Source organism: Lepidochelys kempii, chromosome 1, assembly GCF_965140265.1.
Source record: "Lepidochelys kempii isolate rLepKem1 chromosome 1, rLepKem1.hap2, whole genome shotgun sequence".
NCBI lineage: Eukaryota > Metazoa > Chordata > Testudines > Cheloniidae > Lepidochelys > Lepidochelys kempii.
Genome location: NC_133256.1, coordinates 242,234,906 through 242,260,338, shown reverse-complemented (window position 1 = coordinate 242,260,338; position 25,433 = coordinate 242,234,906). Strand labels below are relative to the sequence as shown.

General features: G+C 49.6%; 1 protein-coding gene across 5 annotated transcripts in view; it reads left to right on the top strand.

Moving 5' to 3' along the window:
* The window catches only part of IQSEC3 (IQ motif and Sec7 domain ArfGEF 3), a 127,381-nt gene extending 102,272 nt beyond the window's left edge, over positions 1–25,109 (top strand). Inside the window, exons 6-15 of one of the 5 annotated variants that reach the window (XM_073321055.1) lie at positions 7,846–7,968; positions 9,113–9,279; positions 10,346–10,485; positions 11,361–11,486; positions 13,066–13,165; positions 15,860–16,021; positions 16,732–16,824; positions 17,467–17,510; positions 17,594–17,673; positions 19,791–19,876. In XM_073321055.1, coding sequence (XP_073177156.1) covers positions 7,846–7,968; positions 9,113–9,279; positions 10,346–10,485; positions 11,361–11,486; positions 13,066–13,165; positions 15,860–16,021; positions 16,732–16,824; positions 17,467–17,510; positions 17,594–17,668 — 1,030 coding nt within the window. In that variant the 3' untranslated portion in view covers positions 17,669–17,673; positions 19,791–19,876. Of the gene's footprint in view, positions 1–7,845; positions 7,969–9,112; positions 9,280–10,345; positions 10,486–11,360; positions 11,487–13,065; positions 13,166–15,859; positions 16,022–16,731; positions 16,825–17,466; positions 17,511–17,593 lie in introns of all 5 variants that reach the window. The other 4 variants (XM_073321046.1, XM_073321028.1, XM_073321064.1 and 1 more) reach the window with 4 other exon arrangements.
* Positions 25,110–25,433: the final 324 nt, after the last annotated feature.

Here is a 25,433-nt window from a genome sequence, read left to right as displayed (position 1 = left end):
CTGTGTAGATCACAAAGTGTGTTAAATATCCAGGGATGTAAAGATCTTTAGCACAAGATTTGGCCAGTTTGGTAAATTATTCCCCACTACCCCCAAATCAGGGCTTCCAAGCCCCTGCTATCCTTGAATAATACTTCCCGCTCCCCCCCATCTAATTTCATCTCACCCAATGAAATCTACAATCATCAACATGGTAGCTGGGTACTCTGTGGTATTTGAACACATTATGGGTTGTATTGTCAAAAGTGCCTAATGACAGAAGAGCACAAGTTCCTTTGAAAGTCACTAGGACTGTGCTCCTAAGGGCTTATCTATACAGGGGAGTTTACCATCATCTTGTGCACTTTTGAAAATCCCATCCTATTTCTTCATTCCCTGTTCACCCAATAAGACCTTCCAGTGCAAGAACCCCACCCTCTGGCCAGCACATCTCCCACTGGATCCTATTCCCACGGCTCCTACAGTCAGCCAAGCAGACTCAGTAGACAGCCAGATGTGACCCATTCTCTGCCACCCTCATGGACTGCACAGAGCTAGCCCAAAGTATGAGGACTGAGCGACAGTCCCAGCCTGCGTGGCCACTAGACCGCTGATCTGATTCCTAAGCGGTTTTTAGGATGTCTGCATATCACATATTCCACACATGCTATCAGACAAATCACATAGCTGTGTGGGAAGGGGACCCAGTAAAAAACATCAGCATTCACAACATTGCGCAATGTTCTCATTCTTGCCTTCATCTCTTTCTCCAGCCATTCTTTCTTCTGTGCTTTCTTAGTTTGATGCTTGCTTGCTGCTGTTCTCATTCCTTTATCCATTCTTTCATGCTCTCTCTCTCTTTTTGCTGACATTCATCCTTTCATGCTGTCTTTTTGTTTGCCTTCATTCATTCTTTCATGCCCTCTTTCTTCCTTCCCCCTGTTTTTGTCTCAGGAATTTCATACATTCCTGGTTCGTTCATGAGCCAGTTCTTGTGATCCGTGCCATGAATGAAGCTGGCAGCGCTGCTGGGGCTGGATTGCTCGCATTCTGGATCACAGGATCCTGGGAAGGTCAGAGCGGCTGTCCTGATTCATTTGTTTCCAAAGGAGGAACGTAGGAGACGTTGCGGTGAATAAGGGCAGGTCACCGTTAGAATGCAACTGCTGGGTTTGTTCTGATGCATTCTCCTTGCGGGCGTGCTGCTGTTCTCACTGTTAGACACATGTTGCCTTCCCTTTCTCTAATGGGCAGCGAGGCAGAGAGGAGCTCCTCTTGAGAGATGGAAATTCACAACCAGAAGCATGAGGAGGCAGCTCTCAGTGATGGAAGCCAGTTTGCTATTTCACCCATTAAACTGTCCTTGGATTGACACAGGAGGCTTCCTGGCTACTCCCAAAACAACCGCACTCATCAAGGAGTTAGCATCCCCTGTTGAGGGGCCGCAGGAGATTTGCATTACAAGAGAATTTGAGCAGGGGCTGTGCAAAAGCTTCTACACCAGAGGTGAGACCATGGATTTAGTTCAGCTACAGATTGATAACGAGGGGATGGGGAGAGACGTTTGCCTAGTGCTGCCAACCATGTGCAATATCCCCAGGAAGATCTGAGTTATGCAGGAGGGAGCTGTGCATGCCACTGCCTCCCTAGTGCAAGGAGAGCCAGGTGTGCAGTACACCTTCGGGAGGGGGAGGAGACATGTACACAATGCAGATCACATGTGACATGTACTTGTGCACAGCCCAGCTTCTGCTCCTGCTAAGGCACCCAGGGTAGGAAGATTGTGCAGCAACCTTGTACGCAGCACAGACACTCTCATGTCACGAGGTCTATAGGCCTGGCAGAGCACCCCTCAAGTAAGCAGAGCCATGCATGTATTTGCAGCCCCCCTTGTGTGAGGAGAGCGGTCTGCACTGGGGAGTCTGTTCTATGCAAAAAGGACTGTATACACAGTGCAGCTTCTCCTGTGGGAAATGGGCAGTAAGGTAGAACAGCTGGCAGGCTGTGCCATGCACTTCTCATACTAGGAGGGCCGGTGTGTATGAAGTAGTGTCTCCCTACCAAGTGAGTTGGCATGCACACTGCAGCCACTTGAGCCCTGGGAGGGCTAGCGTGCATGGCACAGCCGCCCTTGTGCAAGGAGAGCCATGCGCACGGCGCCATGTTCCCGTGTGGAGCCCCTGGCATGCGCAGTGCAGCTGGCCTCACGTGAGTTGAGCTCTTCTCTTCCAGTTGGGCCTGAAGTTCTCTTTCTTTTTTGGGGGGAGAGGAATGTTATTTATTAATATCTTTGAGTCTTGTGGTTTTAAGAGTTTCCACCTGGCTGCCTCTCCTCACCTCCCTCCCTGAGCCTGGGCTGTGAGTTCATTACCGACGCTTTTAGTTACAGCCCAGCTCCCGCTGTGTTGTCACCTGAGCAGAAAAGCTTTAAAATAGGTCATTGTGCTTGGCTGAGCTGATGCGAGCCCCACACGGTACAGCTGCTTCTTGCCTTCTCAGAACTCTTTCACCACGAGTCTCCATCGCCACGATTAGTCCTGTGCTAAATGCCTCGCGGCACAATCATCGCTGGCATGATGCCTCAACACACGTTTCGCTATCAGTGGGCGACGTGCCTCTGGGCATACTACCTGTGGGCATGAAGCCCAAGGAAACGCAGCTGGGAATGTTCTAACAGTGAAAAATGATCCCATTGGGTGCCAGGCCCAGATCCCATCCCCAAGGAATGCTAGGCATCTGGACTCGGATCCCCAGGGGATGCCAAGTGCCTGCGTTTTGAGCTCTCTGTTGTCCCAGGTTGTTGGGAGCGCCTTGTATCAAAATACTAGTCCTCATTTTTGAGGGACGCAGCTATCAACTTAAATGCTCAGTAGTGACCAGACTCCCAAAGTCCTGTCCCAGTGTGTGCTGGGCTCACTGCAGAGCTGGATGGACTCTGAGAACAGTCTTTCGTCACTTTTCCCACAGTGCTGGCTGGTCAGGAATCTGGAAGGGACCTGCTCAGTCAGTTACACTGCCCTCTGCTTCCCTGCCTCTCAGTCCATCTGATTGCATGGTCGTAGCCATCTGCGGCACAGTGGTGCTTACATGCAACAATGAGCAGGCCTTCTTCAGTTATGGCACATGGAAGAGCTGTGTGATCCTTGACATGGATGCAGGAACCCACTCTCAGAGATCCTCCCCCCGTCTTACTTCTGTTAGTGCAGCCAGCTCTGGGGTGAGGCAGTTTCATTGAGCTGGAGGCTAAGCTGCCTTTGCACCAAGGCCCTGGAGGCTGAGGAGATTCTGTCACTCTTACAGAGCTTGTGGCTACAGATCCGCTGGCCAAGCTCAGCTTCCACAATCCCTGCCTCTTTTGGAAAGAAGTGACCCTCCTTCCTGGAGTCCCCTGAGAAGTACTATAGAGTTGAGTGTCAGTGAACAATTGTTACAGTTTGTACCTTATAAAGATCGTAGAGAACCTTTAAAATCCTGCCGGCACCTAAAGAAATCTGCCAGACAAATGGAGTGCAAGCCCAGCGGAAATGGCTAAACCAGATTTCCTCATTCCTTTGCCATTTCTACTAGCTCTGCATTTCCCAACATGTGGGGCATGCTCCTCTGGGCGTGGGACAAATGACTATACGGGGGCAGCTTTGATTTTATGGAGAAAAAAGCAAGTCTGCAGCTGTTACATCTGTGAAGAAAACCTTCAAAACAAGGAATGCGTGTAAGAAAGGAGAGGAAGTGTCACATGCAGCTCACCTTACCTGATCACTCTTGTTACATTGTGTATGGTAACACCCATTGTTTCATGTTCTCTGTGTATATAAATCTCCCCACTGTATTTTCCACTGCACGCATCCGATGAAGTGAGCTGTAACTCATGAAAGCTTATGCTCAAATAAATTTGTTAGTCTCTAAGATGCCACAAGTACTCCTTTTCTTTTTGCGGATACAGACTAGCACGGCTGCTACTCTGAAACCTGTCATTATGCAAGGCACTGAATTTAGCCTTATGGAGTGGAAATCCATTAACTTCTTGAAAAAACTCATACAGATACAGACAGACATCATCTTCCTTTCCAAATGCAAACAGATGGACATCATACCAAAAGGACTGAAGGTGAAAAATCCATTACAATCTCACACAGACTATGCTGACAGATTGTGCCACACACTCTCAAAGAAACTGCGGAACCACCTGATCAACATCCTATACAGCGAACAGGGAAAGATTAAGAATGAGCTCTCAAAACTGGATACTCTCATAAAAAAACAACCTTCCACACAAACTTCCTTGTGGCTGGACTTTACAAAAACTAGACAAGCCATTTACAACACCCACTTTGCTTCTCTGCAAAAGAAAAAGGACACTAAACTATCTAAACTACTACATGCCACAAGGGGCCACAGCAGTGGTTCTCTTAACCCGCCCAGCAATATTGTTAATCTGTCCAGCTATACTCTTAGCAGAGCAGAAGAATCTGTCCTATCTCGGGGCCTCTCCTTCTGCCCCTCCACCCCCACGAACATGATACAGTTCTGTGGTGACCTAGAATCCTATTTTCGACGTCCCCAACTCAAGGAATATTTCCAACACACCTCTGAACAACATACTAACCCACAGAGACCTTCCTACCAACACTACAAAAAGAAGGATTCTGGGTGGACTCCTCCTGAAGGTCAAAACAACAGACTGGACTTCTACATAGAGTGCTTCCGCCAACGTGCACGGGCTGAAATTGTGGAAAAGCAGCATCACTTGCCCCAAAATCTCAGCCGTGCAGAACACAATGCCATCCACAGCCTCAGGAACAACTCTGACATCATAATCAAAAAGGAGGTGCTGTCGTCATCATGAATAGGTTGGAATATGAACAACAGGCTGCTCGGCAGCTCTCCAACACCACTTTCTACAAGCCATTACCCTCTGATCCCACTGAGAGTTACCAAAAGAAACTACACCATCTGCTCAAGAAACTCCCTGAAAAAGCACAAGAACAAATCCACACAGACACAACCCTAGAACCCCAACCAGGGGTATTCTATCTGCTACCCAAGCTCCATAAACCTGGAAATCCTGGATGCCCTATCATCTCAGGCGTTGGCATTCTGACAGCAGGATTGTCTTGCTATGTAGACTCCCTCCTCAGGCCCTATGCTACCAGCACTCCCAGCTATCTTCGAGACACCACTGACTTCCTGAGGAAACTACAATCCGTCGGTGATCTTCCCGAAAACAGCATCCTAGCCACTATGGATGTAGAAGCCCTCTACACCAACATTCCATACAAAGATTGACTACAAGCCGTCAGGAACAGTATCCCCGATAATGTCACGGCAAACCTGGTGACTGAACTTTGTGACTTTGTCCTCACCCATAAACTATTTCATATTTGGGGACAATGTATACCTTCAAATCAGCAGCACTGCTATGGGTACTCGCATGGCCCCACAGTATGCCAACATTTTTATGGCTAACTTAGAACAACGCTTCCGCAGCTCTCGTCCCCTAATGCCCCTACTCTACTTGTGCTACATTGATGACATCTTCATCATCTGGACCTATGGAAAAGAAGCCCTTGAGGAATTCCACCATGATTTCAACAGTTTTCATCCCACCATCAACCTCAGCCTGGACCAGTCCACTACATGCCTCCAGCTTTCATCCAGACCACACCACACGATCCATTGTCTACAGCCAAGCTCTACGATATAACCGCATTTGCTCCAACCCCTCAGTCAGAGACAAATACCTACAAGATCTCTGTCAAGCATTCTTACAACTACAGTACCCACCTGCTGAAGTGAAGAAACAGATTGACAAAGCCAGAAGAGTACCCAGAAGTTACCTACTACAGGACAGGCCCAACAAAGAAAATAACAGAATGCTACTAGCCATCACCTTCAGCCCCCAACTAAAACCTCTCCAGCGCATCATCAAGGATCTACAACCTATCCTGAAGGACGACCCATTACTCTCACAGATCTTGGGAGACAAGCCAGTCCTTGCTTACAGACAGCCCCCCCAACCTGAAGCAAATATTCACCAGCAACCACACACCACACAACAAAACCACTAACCCAGGAACCTATCCTTGCAACAAAGCCCGTTGCCAACTGTGTCCACATATCTATTCAGGGGACACCATCATAGGGCCTAATCACATCAGTCACACTATCAGAGGCTTGTTCACCTGCACAGCTACCAATGTGATACATGCCATCGTGTGCCAACAATGCCTCTCTGCCATGTACATTGGCCAAACTGGACAGTCTCCATGTAAAAGAATAAATGGACACATATCAGACATCAAGAATTATAGCAGTCAAAAACCAGTCAGAGAACACTTCAGTCTCCCTGGTCACTCGATTACAGACCTAAAAGTCGCAATTCTTCAACAAAAAAACTTCAAAAACAGACTCCAATGAGAGACTGCTGAATTGGCATTAATTTTCAAACTGGACACCATTACATTAGGCTTGAATAAAGACTGGGAGTGGATGTGTCATTACACAAAGTAAAAATATTTCTCCATGTTTATTTACCCCCCTACTGTTCCTCACACGTTCTTGTCAACTGCTGGAAATGGCCCACCTTGATTATCACTACAAAAAAGTTTTTGTTTTTTTTTCTCTCCTGCTGGTAATAGCTCACCTTACCTGATCACTCTCATTACAGTGTGTATGGTAACACCCATTGTTTCATGTTCTCTGTGTATATAAAATCTCCCCACTGTATTTTCCACTGCATGCATCCTATGAAGTGAGCTGTAGTTCACGAAAGCTTATGCTCAAATAAATTTGTTCGTCTCTAAGGTGCCACAAGTACTCCTCTTTTTTTTGCGGATACAGACTAGTACGGCTGTTACTCTGAAACCTGTCATGCTGAAGTGTGTAAAGCAGCTTTTCGCAAAGTGTGTGGAGAAGGGGTGTGAAGAAATAGCCAGTAGGGAGAAGAGACGTACAATTATGATGTGCAGACTTTAACCCCAACATGGCAGAGTTGCGGGGAGGGGGGCTGCAGTTGGTCTCACTTGCCTGAAGGGGAGCTCAGCTTTCACTAGTTTGGAGCCAAAGTATAGAGGAAGTAGGCAGAGAGGGGTGTTTCTTTCCACAGCATCCTAGACACTGGCAACAAGAGTTATCACTGGGGCTCAGTCAGTGCTTAATTTGTGCAAGGGCTGAGCCCCGGCACCTCTTGGCTTGGCAGTTCATAGCCCTGGCACCTCTGGGCTTGGCAGTTCATAGCGTCGGCACCTCTGGGCTTGCTGCATCAGTTATGAAAGTAAAAAAATTGCTTGAGCCCCGGAACCTCTTTCATTGCAAATTAAGCACTGGGCTTAGTGCAGGGAAACAATGCACTGGAAGAGCTTTTTATTTTTAAATGTTACATTTGCAGAGGGGCTGCTACCATGAACCTGCTAATGATTAACCAGAGGAAAACTTCTCCTGCTCAGGGCCTGAATGAGGAGGTGTGAGGAAGATACGGATGGTAAGGGGAATGGATGCATGAATGAATGGTGATAGAAGTGCATGCAGAGCCAACGGGATGAATTGCTGGTGTATAAGAGAGGGATGGATGAGTGGACAGGTTAGGGATGGATTGGAGGGGGTGAGTAGGAGGAGGAGTGGCAGTGAGTGAATGTACTGGGTCACTGCACAGGTCAGTGTGTGAGCAATGGACAGACGACAGGAAATAGATGAAGAAATAAATACATGGCTGTTCATAGGAATTACTCACATGCTGCAGAATCCATAGGAAGCTCTGCTGGTGTCACTGTCTGCCTTGGTAGGTTGCTTAATGAGCCCACCCTGTGTCACTTCAGAGAGAGTGTTATTGTAGGCTTGGTGCTGAAGGAATTTGTGTTCCTCGCCCCTTAGCTGTGTGGTGGACGAGATGGACTTCTCGGGCATGGAGCTGGATGAAGCTTTGCGGAAATTCCAAGCCCACATTCGTGTGCAGGGAGAGGCTCAGAAGGTGGAACGGCTAATTGAGGCCTTCAGGTAGGAGAGCCGTCACTGCAGTGTGCCCGCGCAGCCCTGCTGGCTGTGAGACACTGACTGTTTACACTGAGGAAAATAAGAGCTGGGACGTGGGGGTGGCAGGAAGTAGGCAAAGTAAAGGAGTGACTGGAGCGAGAGTGTTGTTTGCAGTGTTGTTGTAGCCTTGCTGGTCCCAGGATACTAGAGAGACAAGGTGGGTGCGGGAATATCTTCTATTGGACCAGCTTCTGTTGGTGAGAGAGACCAAGCTACTGATCTACACAGAGCTCTTCTTCAGGTCTGGGAAAGGTATGCAGCGTGTCAAGCTAAATACAAGGTGGAACAGATTGTTTAGCATAAGGAGTTAACACATGTTGCAAGAGACCATTCAAGGTGAAGTGGGTGGCTAACATTTCTGCAGCTGTAGGACAAAGGAGAGAGGGTGACAGAGCTAAACCTCTCTTTGAAGGAAGGGTAAATCCTGAGGCAGGCTAACAGGTAAAATCCCATCTGTCCTGCTGGCACAGTGATGTCTGTCTCGCAGGAACTCAGTGGTATCCATGGTGCAGAGTGGGAAATCCCTTGGGGGCCTGAGGCAGTTACAGGTTTCTAGGACTGCACAGCATACTGGGGCCAGAGTCAGATGGTCCCTTACATGGCTGTGCAGGGTGGAGAGCACACAAGGAACCTCCCCACCTCTGTGTGCAAGACCCACACAAGGAGCAGCCATAATGACACTGCTCTTTCAGCACTTACCTGTGGGTACTGTGCCCCAAAAGAGGGAAGTAGGAGGTGGACCCAGGGCTTCACCCCTGCCCCTGCAACCAGCCACGTGTAGGGGAGCAGGGTACACCAGCCTGCGGAGCCCCGCTGGGACACAGTTGCTCCCTGAGCTCCCTGTGAGTCAGTAGAGCTGATCCTTAGATGGCACAATTTGCCCTTGCTGGGTAAGTTGTGCCTTGGGAGAACAGCCAGATACTCCCAGTTTGTGTGAGATGAAGGCAAGTGTGGTTGTAAAGGAGTGATTTGCGCCTTGCTCCTTCGTGCTGAGGTCTAGTTGAGGGGGAGCGGTCTGGGCCTCGCTAAGTGCACATCTGGGGTAGACTGGCCTTTGATTTCCACTCTGGGGTCTCCATGGTATGTCTGGGCATCCCTCCCACTACAGCCAGCGGTACTGTATGTGTAACCCGGACGTGGTCCAGCAGTTCCATAACCCGGACACCATTTTCATCCTGGCCTTCGCGATCATCCTCCTCAACACAGACATGTACAGCCCCAACATCAAACCCGACAGGAAGATGATGCTGGAGGACTTCATCCGGAACCTGAGAGGTGAGGGTGCTGCACCAGGTAGGCATAACTCCTGCTGCTCCAGATTCTGTGTGCGCTAGAGCTGAAGCCAAAGACAAACTGAAGCTTCTGTAACCAGGGCTGCTGCTCTCTGTGAATCATAATAGCAGAAGCTTGTGATGGAAAAGACCTGTTGGGTCCTAGCTAGTCCATCACCCAGTGGATCAGTGCAGGATTGTCCTCTACAGTATATTCTCCAGCAATATGTCCAGCCCACTTTTAAAAGCCTCAAGGAGTGGGTTTCCACCACTTTTCTTGAGAGATATGTACACAATTTAATAGATATCACAGTTCAGAAGTTTTCTCTGATACTGAAATTTTCCTTTGCTTGATTTCATCCTAGTTACATCCTGTTGGATCTCCCGGAACACCTCCTTTCCCATCTTGGTGCTTCAAATATTTGGACAGGATTTCTGGATAGCCTAAATCTCCCCTTCCTTAATTCCATGCTATTCCTCTAACTGTCTATCCAGAGTGCTCTCCTCCTTGCTATCCACACCTGCCTTCTCTTATCTTGGGTCTCACTTTAGTTGTCATCTAACCACAATCTACATACACATCACCTCTTAATCTTGAAGGGAAGTGGTTGAAGCCCCACTACTGGGGACACTTACAACTAGACCAGACCAAGCAACTAGTAAAGGTACAACTGAGCCACAATCCTGCATTGGCAGGGGAATGGGCTGGATCTCCTAATAGGCCTCTTCCATCTCTAAAGTTGATGGTTATATGAAATCAATGCCTGGTTTTATTGCTGAGTGGCCCAAGATCTATAAATATGAAAGTGTGACTATAAAATGGCAGGGAACATGTGGAAAGAAGCCAGCATGCAAAGCAGTGGAATATCGAAATCCTTTGCATTCTCCTGATTATATCATTATATCAGCAGAGAAGGCAGTATATTATACCAAGAGATTATTGCTTCCTCCCCATCTCCCCCACACTGCCTAGACACACTGTGTAAAGAAGGCAGTCGGTGCATGCTGAGGACTGTCAGCTCTTCCCTTGCTCTCTGCCTAGCCTGCTCTACATTCTCTGTGCTTTGCAGGGGTGGACGACGGCGCTGACATTCCCCGGGAGCTGGTTGTGGGGATCTATGAGAGGATCCAACAGAAAGAGCTCAAATCCAATGAGGATCATGTGACCTATGTCACCAAGGTGGAGAAATCCATAGTAGGGATGAAAACAGTGAGTTCTTAACCTCTGCTCTATTCTTCTCACCTCTACTTCCTCACTCCTCTCATCTCCTCCTCTGTCCTGCCTTCTGTTGCAGCTGCAGCCTTCCTTCTCCATTCACCTGTTTTTCTATAGTCCTTTCTTTCTCTCCTTCCACTCCCTTCTGTCCTTTAACATTTGCTCCCTTTTCTTGGATTCCCCTCTTTCTTGCAATCTCATTCTTTCTTAATGGTTCTGGAGCTCCCTTAGCCAGAATTTGTCTTAGCTGATGCACTCATCCTCTAGCCAAGAGTCTTATCACGGGCCCTGCCTGTTGACACCTCAGAGATACACCGCAGTGCTTCAGACTCTCTTTCAGGTTTTGTGAGGACATAGGAAAGGAAAGGAAAAGTCTGATAGAAAGCGATCTCAGCCAGCTCTCCCAGGAGCTCCTTGAGGAGTGTAAGGGTTAGGAGAACACCAATGGTTTCCTTGGCCAGGACTAATAAGTAATGCAAAAACACACCATTGACCTCAACTGTGTGAAATAATCTCCAGAAGGGCCAGAAAGTTACAAACCCACAGCTGGGGTGATGGCAGGATGCTGAAGAGGGTAAGCAACCACCCATGATCTCTGTAAGCCAGACGTGGTGATCTGATTCAATAATAAGAGGGCTTCCAGTGACTGCCTGCCCCACCACTCCATCAGGTTCCTCAGAGTCAAAGGGTGCAGGCCAGTTCTTGCTGTGGCACATGGGGAAAGTGATGGTGAGGAGAAGGATTCAGGTGGGCAGAGCTGGCCCATGCCACTGCACGAAGGTTTGAGTAGCTAGAAATGACACTGAATCGTTTGGGTTGGGAGGGCAGTGAGAACATTTCCCACTTAACTTCTCTCTTGGGCCTTGCAGGTTCTGTCTGTGCCCCATCGCCGGCTGGTCTGCTGCAGCCGACTTTACGAGGTGACGGACGTGAATAAAATGCAGAAGCAGGCTGCTCACCAGAGGGAGGTGTTCCTCTTCAACGACCTACTGGTGGTGAGCATGCTCTGGGATGTTAGGCAGGAGAGTGTGCCAAAGGAGGAGCTGGAGATGTTGTGAAAGTCAAAAGTATAACTGGGTTCAAAAAAGAACTAGATACGTTGATGGATGATAGGCCCATCAAGGGTGATTAGCCACGATAGTCAGGGACCACGCAACCCCATGCTCTGGGTGTCCCTAAACCTCTAACTGCCAGAAGCTGGGACTGGATAGCAGGGGATGGATCACTCAGTAATTGTCCTGTTCTGTTTATTCCCTCTTGAAGTATCTGGCACTGGCCACTATTGGGAGAAAGGATACTGGACTAGATGGACCATTGGTCTGACCCAGCATGGCCATTCTTATGTCAAAGGAGCTTCTGAATTCTTTGGGAAACACTGTCAAAATGGTACAGCAGGAAGGGGGACAGGCTGCTGGCAAAACTAGGCCATGGCAACCCCCAACCTCACATAAGAAGAGGCCACAGAATCCCGCCTCCCACTGTAAGAAGATGCCATGGCATCCCCCATGGTAAAACGGGGCAATAGCACCTAAAGGAATCTCAACCCTTCAATAAGTCATGTCCCATGGTGGTTCTGTGTCCCGTTAACAATCAAAGCAAGGTCAGTACTTTCCACAGTAACTCCATTCCTCTCAGTGAAGCTCAGTTCTTTATCTGTCAGTGCCGAGGCAGGCAGAGTTCCCCTTCTGTCTAAATCCTTCCTGACGAACACTGCCTAGCCACTGCCGTCTACCACTGCCGCATTCAGTGTAGATTATTCATTATTCACATAGTGACACAGATGTCCATGGCACTTTAAAAACACATTCCCTACCCCAGAGCTTGCAGTCTAATTTAAGCAGACACCAGGCAAACACTGAACAATCAGGAGCAAGACTGGGAGCAGAAAGGGTGGGAGAAAAGTGAAGCGCTAGAAGCCTAGTGGTAAGAAATGAGTTTTCAGGAGTGATTTGAAGGTGGATTGGGAAGATGGTTGTTCCAATATTGGCTCAGGCTGTGCCTGTCCCTTGCATATGTACATAAGGGGGGAAAGGCTCCTTGTATGCTCACCCGCACAGGAGCTTGACGGTACGGACTGCTCCCTACTAGTGTCCCCTGGGGCACTAGCCAACTGAAAGGGGCAGGAAGCAGATGCAAGACAATGGCCAGATGTGAAGGGGAGAATGTGCTATGTCTTCTAAGGGGCAATGCAGCATGCATACTTATCCTGTATCCCGGGCACTCTGGAAGGCATGTTGTGGATGGCTCTGTAATACCCTCTATGCTAGCCCATGCCTTCAATGGCATGCTCTGGCCCACAAGGGAGGGAGTGACTAAAGTCTGCTTGCAAAGTTGCAAATGGGAGAGTGTCAAAGAGAGGCCATCTAAGGAGCGAGGTCTGGAGCGTTGTGTACGTAAGTGCAGCATGCAGAGTGGCATGACAGGGAAATCACTAGACAAAGAGCCTATGGGTTACCATTCATCACGCTGATGCTGCGTTAGCAGAGCTTTTCTGGAGCACACTCGAAGCATTTTGCATTGTTCGTGCCTCATTCTTTCCCAGTGCCCTTAGCTGCTGATGTTTCTCTTTGACAGATCCTCAAGCTTTGCCCCAAGAAGAAAAGCTCCTCGACCTACACATTTTGCAAGTCAGTTGGCTTGTTGGGGATGCAGTTCCATCTCTTTGAGAATGAATGTAAGTCTGCTGTGGGCTGGCACCCTGGAGGGGATAGGCAGGTGGAGCTGGAGGGAAGGTCCCTGCTTCTGGAACCTCCAGCTGGAAAGGCTTCCATCAGCAGGGATTTGAGCACTGAGGGCTGAATTATTGCTGTATGGGGGCAGTGGGTCCGGGAGAAGTTGCTCCTACCCGCTATCCCTCTCATTGCACCTGCACAGGAGGCAGCTAGAATGTGTCTGCTTGCTCCCCCTGAGCACAAGAGGGGTACGGCTCACTCTGCAGCAGAGGGGGGTGCAGCCGGCTGGACTGGCGGTATGGGCAGGACCACACACATAGCAAGCACCAGATGGCGACCGTACCAGATGGAGCGCACTCTTCGCAAGTGCGGCTGCAGAGCTTGTCCCCCCCACAGGTGTCACGCCTCTGGCTCTGCCTTTCACCCCACTGTTGTTCAGGTGCTGTGCCTCCTTCCACCACCCCAGAGGCGCCAAGACATAAAACAGCTGCTGGAACGGCAACCACAAAAGTGTGGCACGAGGCCAAACCTCATCGGCTTGACCTTGATGGTCTGGGAATGGAGCCATTATTTATCATTATTTAGACTGGTTCTGTGGAGGAGGAGTGCCAGAAACACTCAGCCTAACTGATGGTGCCGGGTTCAGCGTGGGAGGAGATGGCAGCATTTGCACAAGCTGCTGCTGTTGCTCATTGATACTCGTGGGTACCTGTGTGGAGTATGCCGTGGAGAAGGGAGATGATGATAATACTTAGCCCATCCTCAGCGCTCTTTGCAGACACTATTTCACCCTCACAGCATCCCTGCGAGATTGGTACGGGCTCTATGACTTACATCCCCCTTGTACACGTAGGGTGGTTGAGGCTGAGAGGTTAAGTGGCCCAAGGTCACAGAGGGGTGTCACTGTCAGAGCGGGGACAGTGAATTTAGAATTTATTCATGTTAGTTACCATAGTGCCTAGGGACCAACCAAGAATGGGGCCTCATCATGCTAGGCCGGGCAAACACAGAGCAGATGGTCCCTGCCCCCAAAGAACTTACAATGTCAGTAGACAAGACGGGCCCAGGGATGGGGAACGGGTAGAACACACAAGCTGAGCGAACAATGGGATGATGGCAAAGGGCACGTTAGTGCCACAATTGTTTGTTTCTTTGGGTGGGTTTCGTTGGGAGGGGGATCAGCTAAATGGAAAGAGAAAGGAAGGGAGGGTGATGGGAACGGGAGAGAAGAGGGTGAGAGGGGCAGATGCAGAGTGAAGCTGAGGGGAAGAGACCTTGAAGGAGGGGCAGAGTGGAGCGAACAGCCACTCAGCACAGGGCAGAGAAAGTCCAGTTAAAACTGTAGAAAATTCTCTGAATGTCTGGAGGTCCCTGCTTTGGCTGCTTCTGCAGCTCCCCTACTGGCTGGAGACTGGAGTCTCTGGCTGGTTCCTTTCTGCATCCACTTTCGTTCTCAGAACACTGGCCCTCATCTCTCTATGCGCTTTCTGCTCCCTTTGCATCTCCCCTGCCACATGCCCTACAATGCCTTCCATTGGGTGGGAAAGAAATGAGTCTATCTGGGTTAGGGTGGCCACTCACGCATTCCCTGAATACTGGACAGGAGTGGTGTACTCTGGCCTGGCCAGCAGGGCCTCGCACACACCATGCGTGCAAGTTCATGCCAGCAGAGGCAGAGCGTGCTCTTCAAAATGGCATCCCTTATCCAATACTGTCCACATCCAGTTTTGTTTCAGTACCGGAGGACAAACCACTGAAAAATAGGCCTGTCTGTTTTAAAGCTGGATGAATGGAGTGTGTCTCCCTGTGTCCTACTTCTTCTCTCTGCACAGTGGGATCGCCTGTCAGTATAGGTGGTGGCCCTTTCTGGCTGGGACAGAAAGCAGGCTATGACCCTTGTATACCCATGTCTCCTTCCCTGCCATGCCCCCTGCTGGCTAGGACAGAGACCTAGAGTGAATTCCTGGCCCCACCAGAGTCAATGGGAGTTTTGCAATTGACTTCAATGGTGCCAGGATTTGTTCTGTCTCCTGCTGGGTGAGAGAAAGATTTGTTGCCTGAATGTAAGGCCCTTTGCTCCTATTCCAACCAAGTGCCCTACTGTCATGTCTCAGTGCTGAGGGTTCCCAGAACACATGGAACATATCAGAAGCGTTACAGTTACTATTCTCAGTGCTGGAGTTTCCTGCATGCTGTGCTGCTATTTAGTGGGGTTGCTGCAGTGGTATGTCAGTGCTGGAGGTTGCTGGCCTCTGCACTGGACTGCAGTATTTGTGCTTGCACCATATTGTGCAGAGTTCCTTTTTTGCCGTGCTGGGATCTACAGAGGAAATGCAATCACATGGCAGCGGTGGCAAATACCAGTTACATAGTACTGTCGTGACTGCAAGGGAGGTGCGGCAGTCGTGTCTCGGCGCTGCAGGAGACAGGTCCTGTGCTGCACGATGAGACAATCCCTTGTACACTCACAGCTCTTGTGCTATAGGACAGCGTAGGCTCTGTGACCTGAACAGTGCAGGTTCCCACATGCTGCCCTGCGCTATAGTACGACGATGCACTGCACCTGTGCACCAGTGCTAGAAAGTCTTGAATGTCGTGCTGTAGTGGGAGTGATGCAGCCACATCTCAAGCAAGGGCTGGTGCTGTTAGGTCTGGGTTTTTCGTTCTTCCAATCTGTTTTCGTGTCTTGTTTTCAGATTACCCCCATGGCATCACCCTGGTGACTCCAGTTTCAGGCTCAGATAAGAAACAGGTACTACACTTCTGTGCTCTGGGTTCAGAGGAAATGCAGAAATTTGTGGAAGATCTAAAAGAGTCAATCGCAGAGGTGATGGAGCTAGAACAGATACGAATTGAATGTAAGGCTTCCAGCGTGATCCAGACTCCATGCAGTCATCCTGTATGTATGTCCACGTGTGTTGGGGGGTTGAAGATCCCTTCCATGCAGGTGTATGTTGGAATATGCATGTGATTGTCCCTATGTATGTTCATATGCAGATATGACCTGTGAGTACCTGGGAAGATTCTGTATATATGAACTGGTATAAGCAGCAGGTTCTGATAACCTTCATCGCGCTGCATAATTTTACTCCATGAGAGGCAGCATGGCCCAGTAGACTGGGTACCAGACTGGGAGTTAGGAGACCTGGGTTCTGTTCACAGCTTGCTGGTAACCTTGGACCAGTCACTGCACCTCCATCTGTGTTTTGCTGGGTGAAATTCTATGGCCTGTGCTCTTCAGGTCAGGCTAGATCAGGAGGGTTCCTGCTGGCCTTAATATCTCTGAATGGATGAGTATTCCCATTGGAGTCAACTGTATCACTCGTGGAGTAAGGTGCTACTCCCTGGGAATGTGGGTGTCAGAGTCTAGCCCTCCGTGGGGCTTTACTGGCATGTGCATACACAGCATCTCTAATTCCTATTTCTCTCCTGTCTTCCTTTGCCTCTCGGTCTCTCCCTTCTTGTTTGTACATCTTCTCTTCTGGCTGACTTTCTCTTCTGTTTCTTTGTCTCACTTTCACTCTTGTCCCTGTCTCTCCCCATTCACTGTTATCCTTCTGACTCTCAGGGGAGCTGGAGAAGCAGCAGGGGGCAAAGACTCTTACGTTAAAGACCAACGGGGCTCAGATGGAACCACAGTCCAAGCAAGCATCTCCGACAGGTTAGCGGTCACTCTCCTTTGGGGGCTGACTGTGCAGCTGTTACTCAGACGCTCACCCAAGTATTCATGTTGACTTCAGTGGGTGCTAGTGCTCAGCATTGTGAGCAAGGGCTGGGCCCTCAGCAAATAGTGGAAGTGAGGTGCGCATAAGTGCTCAGCAGGTACCTCAGAAAATTCTTTAAAAGCCTCTTTGAGGGCCACCCCAACTGCAAAATAGCCACAGCGAACCCTTGGAGGGAAAAGCAACAGACCAAAGTCCTTTCTTTATCCCAAGAATGGGCAATTGCACTATAAGCTATTTTCACACCCTCCTACCAACCTGCCACGTCTAGGTAGCACAGGCTTTATGTTCATTCCTGGCTTGGCTTCTCTGCCACGGCTGCCAATTAAGGCCAGACACAGTGATGATTTGGGCACCAGTCCACAAGAAACTGAGCTGGGGTCAGCAGCTCATTTCATCTATCCCACCAAGTGGTTATCACATGATAACAACAGTCAGTTGCCATCAGTCTGAGCTGGAGTTGAACCTAGAGGCTCCACAGCACCTCACCAGTCCTGTGAGCTGCCACAGCCTCAAGCCATGCTCCTTCTGATGTCATGAGACATAGGTTTCCTCACTGATAGGTCTGTTTTATTTCAAAGGCAAGAAGGAATTGGGGGAGAAGGTCTCAGATAGCACAGTGGAGGTAAGTAGAGCACAGAGCAGCTGAGGTAAGTAATTCTCTCTCACTTCAGCTCTTCTCACATTCTCTGTTGTTTCTTTTCTCAGGTTTTAATCAATGCCTCCCCAGCCAGACTGACAATTTTACCAATTTCCAGAGATACAATTAAAAGTTACTGCTAGGACGGGTAATACAACTTTCAAATCCAAACTAAACTTCAAAGCATTTTCAATCCGTCTTTATAACTGCAACATCCCTCATGGACCAAGCTCCCGAATGCCATAGACTAACCCGCGCTGCTACCTAAGGGAAAACTGAGAACCCAGCTAAAAACTTGCCTGGACAGGCCACTGACATTGCTAACGCCATGCAGCCACCAGTGCGAACTTACCCGCAGTAACCTTCCCTGCAAACCTTGCCCCAGAGATTCACTTTCCTATGCAGGGAGCTCCACTGTCCGGTTTGCACACATTTCGGCAGGGACCGCCGGTTCCTAGCAGATACTCTTTCCTACGCAGAGAGCCCCATTGCCTCCCAGCTGCCCGTTCTCCCAGCATAGCTGTAGCACCGAGGAGATCTCCCCTGAGTGTCTTAGCTGCCCTCAACCTGGCCTTTCTCAAGGCAGTTCTATCCCCCGGCAGATGCCTCTTGCCATAGTGCACTCCATCCCTCTGCGGCTCTCAGTCCCCTTTGGGGGAAGAGGAAGCTGCATTTCCCTGCAGACACCCATTTCCTGACATAGGTGCTTTCAGTCCTCAGCTTCCAGTTTCCACTGGGACTGATGTTTGCCTGCAGCTTATTGCCTCAGTGAGTTGGGGTGCTGCGAGCACTTCAGGCCCTGCAGCCACTCTTTCCTAGGGGAGGCTCCATCACCTCAAAGATACCCATTCCTGAGGGAAGCTCAGTTACCCTGCAGCTTCCCTGGAGAGCTCCATTCCTCATAGGCACCAGTTCCCAGTGGGTCATGCCATCTGCCGGCAGACGTACATTCTGCCACTGTCCCCCATGCACTTACTCTTGTGGGGAAGCACCAGCAACCTGCAGACACTTTTTCCCATGTCAGACTTCTGTCCCCCTCAGAGTGACCCAGTTCTGGAGGCAGCTTCCCTTCCTCACAGCCAGTCAGTGCCCCGGGAAAGCCCAGCCACCACCCATCCCCCAGCGGGAGTCATCCATTGGCAGGGGGAGCTGTGCTATCACCCAGTCCCCCTGAGGGAGTCTTGTGTCCTCCCTGCCCCCCAGTCCATCCTGCCTTCCTCCCTGGGGCCAGCCAGCCTCCCTCCCCCGGCCCGGGGATCTCCACCACCTGGCAGACACCCATGGGCAGGGAGAACTCTGCCATCAGCCAGTCTTCCCAGGAGAGCCCCACTCGCTTCATTGTCCTGCAGCCACCCACTTCTGGGAGCTGGCTCTTGCCCTACCGACCCCTGTTTCCCGGGGAGTTCCAGTACATTTGAGCTTCCTCCCCATTTTCACTCTGGAATCAGTGGGTGCCCATACGTGGGGGACTCTCTTCAGGTCCATGGAGACCCCTGAAGCCTCTCTTCCTTTCCCCTCTTCCTTCTGATCACCCAGTAATTTGCATCAGCAGAAGAGCATCTCCATTTTCTCTGAGATTATCTAATCTGCTGCCATTTCATTATGCCTTTCTTTTATCATTGTACCAGCTAGATGGGTAATTTCTTTTAACTCATTTCCTTTCACTTACAAACCATCAAACGGATCGGCGGGAGCTGCAGTTTGCTGGAATATGTCAGATTTCTGCTTTTTTTCCTTTGTAAACAGCTTAGCAAATCATGTTGTGCACCTTCCTGCTCAGGGAGCTGGGGCGGGCGCGAGTCTCGCTCTGAGCCTCAGCCAGTGTCACTTTGCAGAACTGTACAACCTTGATTATCTGAAACCCGGCTCACCAATCCACCTGCCCTGCTGCCTGGAGCCAGGGCACAGCCTCCAAGGGCAATTCGTTACAATGAGAATTCTCAGATACCGCCACTATCAGAACTCATTCACATGCCCCGGGAGGTTCGGATAATCAACGTCTGCATTGCATTTGGAAAGGCTGCTCCTGCCTTTAATGGGATGGCAACAAGAGGGCACCTTAGTTCTAGCTCGGGCATGGGAGGGGAGATAGCTATTGTGTGGGGAGAGGGAGCTGTGGCTGGGGATCATGCTTTGGGTGGGTTATGGTTGATGCGCATGAGAGATGGTGGGGCTCAGGGCAGCCAGTAGTAGCAGCTGGGAAAATGTCTTGTAACATTTAATGCTTCTTTGACTGTTTCTAAACTAGGTGTCAATTCACAACAGGCTTCAAACGTACCAGCACAACTCCGTCCTGGGGCCCGAGAGTGGAACGCAGGCCAGCACGCGTCCTAACATGCCACAGGAGAGGCTGGAGACAGCATTGGTACCCTCCTATCCCGCCTCGGCGGGGACACTTGTACAGTGCCAGCAGATTGTCAAAGTCATTGTCTTGGACAAGCCGTGCCTCGCTCGTATGGAGCCGGCCCTCAACCAGACTTTGACCCGCTACGTCTCCTCCGATTCCTGCAGCTCCACCCCGTTGCGCAGTGCAGGCAGCGGGCTCCAAGGGACCCCAGTGAAAATCATTCATCAGCCCCCACTTCCGCCTCCGCCACCACCCTACAACCACCCACACCAGTACTGCCCCCCCAGCTCCCTGCTTCATAGGCGTAGGCACTCCAGTGGCTCACGCAGTCTAGTGTAGCCACACCACCAGCACCACCAAACAGCACAGGTTTTCCCCGCGACCCTTTCTGTCTACAAAGAGATCTAGTTTGGGATTTATTTTTTAGTAAAAGAGAAGAAAAACCAAACCTGAGCAGACTTAACTCCTCCCCATCTCCCCTGAGATGATGGTAATTGCGAAGAGCCCTTTATAGAAACGGCCAGTCCTGGAGCTCACACTTCCACCTGCGCCTGCCACCCAGCCGCTCACTCCAACTCATGCCTCCTCCATGGACCCCATCATAGTTCTTTGCCACCCTTCTCCCAGCGAGCTGGTTGGTTCTCTGCTTTGTTTGCTCTGTGTCTTCAGTTTGCTATTTCGACCCCTCTTTCTCTTCCTCACCCCTCTCCTCCACCTCACCTGTCCCCGGCCAAGATTTTATCACATGAAACTTCACCGGGTTCTGGCGGGAACAGACTCACCGTACAGGGCACTGACTTTGGGTAGAGCACAGGTGGGGTGGGCCGAGGAGCTGCTGTCACCAACACTGCTGCTGCCGTTGCTGCCTGCTAAGCTGGAGCTGAGAACTTGTGAGACTCATCACATGCTTCCTCCTCACCACCCTTTGGTATCTTCTCCTCTCACAGCAGCCGGTTCCGAGAGAGAGTGAGCAGGAGAAGGGGAGACTGTCCCAAGCTGCGGCAGAACCCAATGATGGCCTCACTTTGAACACCAAAACTCTTTCTGTTGTTAAATTGGGACACTGTACCAAGAGAGCTTTGCTGAGATCCAGCAGAACTCATCACATGTAAATACCCCTGTGTGGTAGAGTATGCTCGGTGCATGCTTAGGAAAGGAAAAACCAAGTTGTTCTGGGGGGCGCAGAAGGGAGAGTTTAGACCCCCCAAAACCTTTCTGGGGTGACTGCTTTCTCAACGAGCTAGTGCTGTCTGGATCTGTGGTGCGCGCTCACAGACGCACACAGGTTGGTCTTTTCTGGCACAAAGGAGTATGCGCCAACACCTGGAGGACTCCCTCAGCCCCAACCGCAGCTGTGTCCTCTCCCAGCTGATTTTGTGTCTCCTCCTCACTGAAATTTGTGCTCTTGAGAAAAAGCCAAATGTTAAGTTCACCTTCTGGGATGGAAAAATCCCTTCATTTGATCCTTTCTATTCAGTGTTGCACGGAGGGGACTGTTTGGAGCCCACCCTCCTGATGGCCTTGGGGACCCACACTTTAAACATGGCTCCTGCTTGGATAGTCTGTTGCCCCCGCTTAAAGCTCCCTAATGGGAATTTGGTCCTGTCCTCACACTCCCACCCTTTGCGCACAGCGGGATCCCTCCCTTTCCCCCAAGCCAACTATCAGCGCTCCAGAGGGAGTTAACAGCTCAGCTCCTCATGCTTATCGGTCACACTGACATGCAGAAAGCCGGCCTTAAAATGGGCTAGAGCTGTATTTTTAGAAAAAAAATCTCCCCACACAGTGGGGAGGAGCAGGTATTAATTAGCTTAAAGGCTTTGGTCTTGCTCGCTCTATCTCCTTGCGAGGCTTAAGCAGAGCCATTTTAGAATTTGAAAACAGGGCAGAACAAGTTTTAGGTCCTTATTTTAGATTTTTAAAAAGCGTGCGAGAGACGATTTTTCCTCTCCACATGCGGCTGCGACACGGGAGCCCGGTGCTGGCTGGTGACACAGCAGTTTTCTTGTCGGGCACCTGGAGCTGGGGGATTGTGGAGGACAGCGTTTGAGTCAGCAGGGCAGGTAGCGTCATGTCAGCTACAGGAAGGCTTTTACCCCAGTTGGCTCCAACCCCTTGAGTTCAGTGGGGCTATTCGCAGAAGCAAAGGCTGTGATCTGTCAGGCCCTGCATGTCGGGCTGTCCCACATCCTTTCACATGTCAGTGGGCTCTGCCAGGACACTCAGCTTGAAAGACTCGTGATCAGCCAGGGTTTGAGTTGGATGAGGCTGAAGAAGGTTCTGGATCAGGGTCATAAAGACCGCGCGCTCTGGGATGTCAGCCTGATTCCCAGGCAGGCTTTGGAGGGAGACATGCTGTATTGGGCTGGGGCACCCAGGACAGTGCCTAGGCTTGGCAAAAAGCCTGGTGGTAAGCGCAGCACTTGATGGTCTATCCCCACAGTTGAAACGCACGTACACCCCATTTCAGTGAGTGTCCCGTGTGCACGCACAGGCAGATGCTGCTTTCTTGGCTTTGTTCTTCTGGCCGAAGCAGGATGTAATGCCTCTGCTTTTATACTTAATGCCAAATACAGATTAAAGGAGAACAAACAGGCACCACACAGAGGATGCTTATGATGAGCCCTCCCGGTCTGGGGGCAAGGCAGGGGACTGGAAGCTGGTAAGGGCCCAAGATTAGGAAGCTCTTGCACCTGAGAAACTGCCCCCTACCTTTAGTGGGCCTAGTTTTAAGTCCTGCTCCTGTGCAGTGCTGAGCTCTCACATGGCCTGACTTTCAGCTATCCTCTCCCCCAGCGGGCTCTGAAATGCAGCCTGGCTCCCATGCCATCTGGCTTTGTAGTGAGGAATGGGTGAGCCCTTCCAAACTAGCTATAGACAGGATCTCGTTTGACTGGGCCTTAGCTTACTGGGAAATCCTACAGGTGGAATTTGCCATCTCGCTGCCAGCTAGCCGTTGGTAGCATTTTATTTTTACCCACTGCTGATGGGGAGATGACAGCCTCTTAGCATCTCTGGCAATTTTCTTCCTTCTCCAGGCTTATTCTCTCAGCCTTGAAGGAAGGCTGATTTTCCCCAGAGTTCATTAAGCCAGTGAAGGTTTGTGTGTGTTTAAATAAATTAGATTTTATTTGACATTTAACACAAAGTGACAACAAAACACCTTAAAATATTTGATGAAATAATTATTTAGATAAAATATTCATAACAGTGTGAAGTTCCTAGAAGAGAGATTTGCGTTATTAATAATTAAGTGGTGAAATTAAGACAACATAAAAAGCAGGAAGCTTTCCTGAGTCCTCCCCTTCCCCCCCCCCTTAACACTGGATAAAGGACTCCTCAGTTTAAGGTCAGAAGGGACCATCATGATCATCTAGTCTGGCATGCACATCACAGGCCACAGACCCTCACCCACCCGCTCCTGCACTAGGCCTGTAACCTCAGGCTGAGTTATAGAACTCTTCAGATCTTGATTTAAAGACTTCAAGTTACAGAGAATCCGGAAGGAAGCTATCAGTAGTGCTAGGATTTACCAATACATGGGGTGAAGGGGTGTAGTAGGGTGAGAGAGGTCCACTTCCCTGACCTACCAAAGACTGCTTCTGGCATGGAGATTTGGTCAGGGATGCAAATGTAGCAATCACATACCTTTCCACCTCCTCTTGTTTTCTACACTGCTGGGCATGCAGCCTGTTTCCATGAAGGGCAAGGGTTATTTGGTTTATTCCAGGATTTTCCTTTAGTAGAAGGGGTTGCTCTAAAATCCACTGTGTAGTTGAGCCCTCTGGGACTGTGACCAGAGACCCTCTGCTTATTTTCGTTTGGGTTCGTTGAGCGTTACAAGCACTTTAAAATGTGTATACATACCGTCTGGCCTATTGTACTCCTGTGCCCACTACTCCCCATCCACAAACGGACAGACACACACACACACTCAGTATACTTATAATTCTGCAAGTAGAAACCACTGCACATAACCTGATCACTGGCAAGGGTGCCATTAGACAAAGAGATTGAACAAACATTTTAGCGAAAGGCCTGGGGAAAAGCAAGAAACAATCCACCCCTTGCTGTGAGAAAAGTGGCGCAAAGAAAATCACCAACCCACACACAATGTTTTTTCTGACTGTGAGACTGGCAGGAGATTTTGGATTGTGAGATCAGGCAGGTGCCTGCTGCAGAAATTAGATAAGCCAAACTGAAGTGATGATTTGCTGCTGCATATTAAACAAACACTACAGCATTGTACAGTAATGGTCCAGCACACAAGAAGCAATATCCTCCTCTGGGGTAAGAAAGTGGAAGATGCTCTGTCCCTTTACATCAGCTCAGAAGATGTCTCTCTGGTCCTAATTCTTCTCTTACACCTGTGTAAATTATCAGTAAGCAGTTACCCCAGGACAACACTGGTGTGAGAGAGAGAGAGAGGAGAATCAGGGCAACAGATACAAGAGTATTTGGGCCACGGCTGTACAATACTACTGTATTTTTTAATATGGATTTTCATAAATCCCAGAAGGAATTCCACAGCATCCATTGTTACCCTTTATGTGTTTGGTCGTAAAGTGGAATCTAACTGACTCCAAATCCCCTTCTTCAAAAACTCTACCATGTTCTGCAGTGTTTTGGGGCTATTGGTCTATAATACTTGAGTATTTTTAGAAGGCTCAGTCTGGAATTAGTGTCATATGTTTGTGGGGCTTCTAAAACACAATTCAGTCCTGGATGCCATGCGCTGCTACTTGGGAGAATCTCTGCTTTGAAATGGGGAATGCAAATCTGACTTCTTTGCTGACTTAGCTTATGCTGCTCCCGCTGCTCTAGCAGCCCATCCTAAGGACAGGAGCCTGGAGCTGCCAGAAACATTTCTTGGGCTCTATTTGTAATTCTCTAAAGGCTCTAGCCCATTTTGTCTGGGCTGCTTTTCAGCAGCCACACCTGGGACAGCAGCTTTTATGGCATCAGGGTCTCACACCTTCACCACATGGCACATCCCATCTGAATGTTTCTTTTTTAAAACACAAAAATGTTACCTATGTGTAGGCTTTTGAGAGCATCTGTCTGTCTGTATCTGTTTCCTTCTGTAAATATCCTTTCCGAGCAGCTTCCTTTGGGAACAGCAGTGTGGTCACACCTAGCAAAGAATCCAAATGGCTAATATTTTGTAACAAAAATAGACCAGAAGTATTTTATCTGTTCAATTCATAGAGTTTTAGAAATTATATTGAGATATGTCATGTGTGCACTAATGTCTTCTTTGCCTCAGCCAATTCATTGTGTCCTGAGACCCCTCTGTGTGCGCGGGCTAGATGGGCTAGGCACCAAGGACCTGATTGTGGGAGGGGTTGAGCAGCTTCAGCTCCCATTGTTGTCACTAGGAGTTGACTGTGCTCAGCCTCTCTGAGGATCAGGCCCAAAGGCAGCCATGAAGAAAGGGTTCTTATCAGAGAGAAGCTAATTCAATGCAGGTTTGCCCCTGCAGTGTGGTAGAGGGGACAGGAATGCAAAGCCTCCCTCCTGTTCCCCTGGAGCATCACACACCCAGTGGGAATTCATCTACA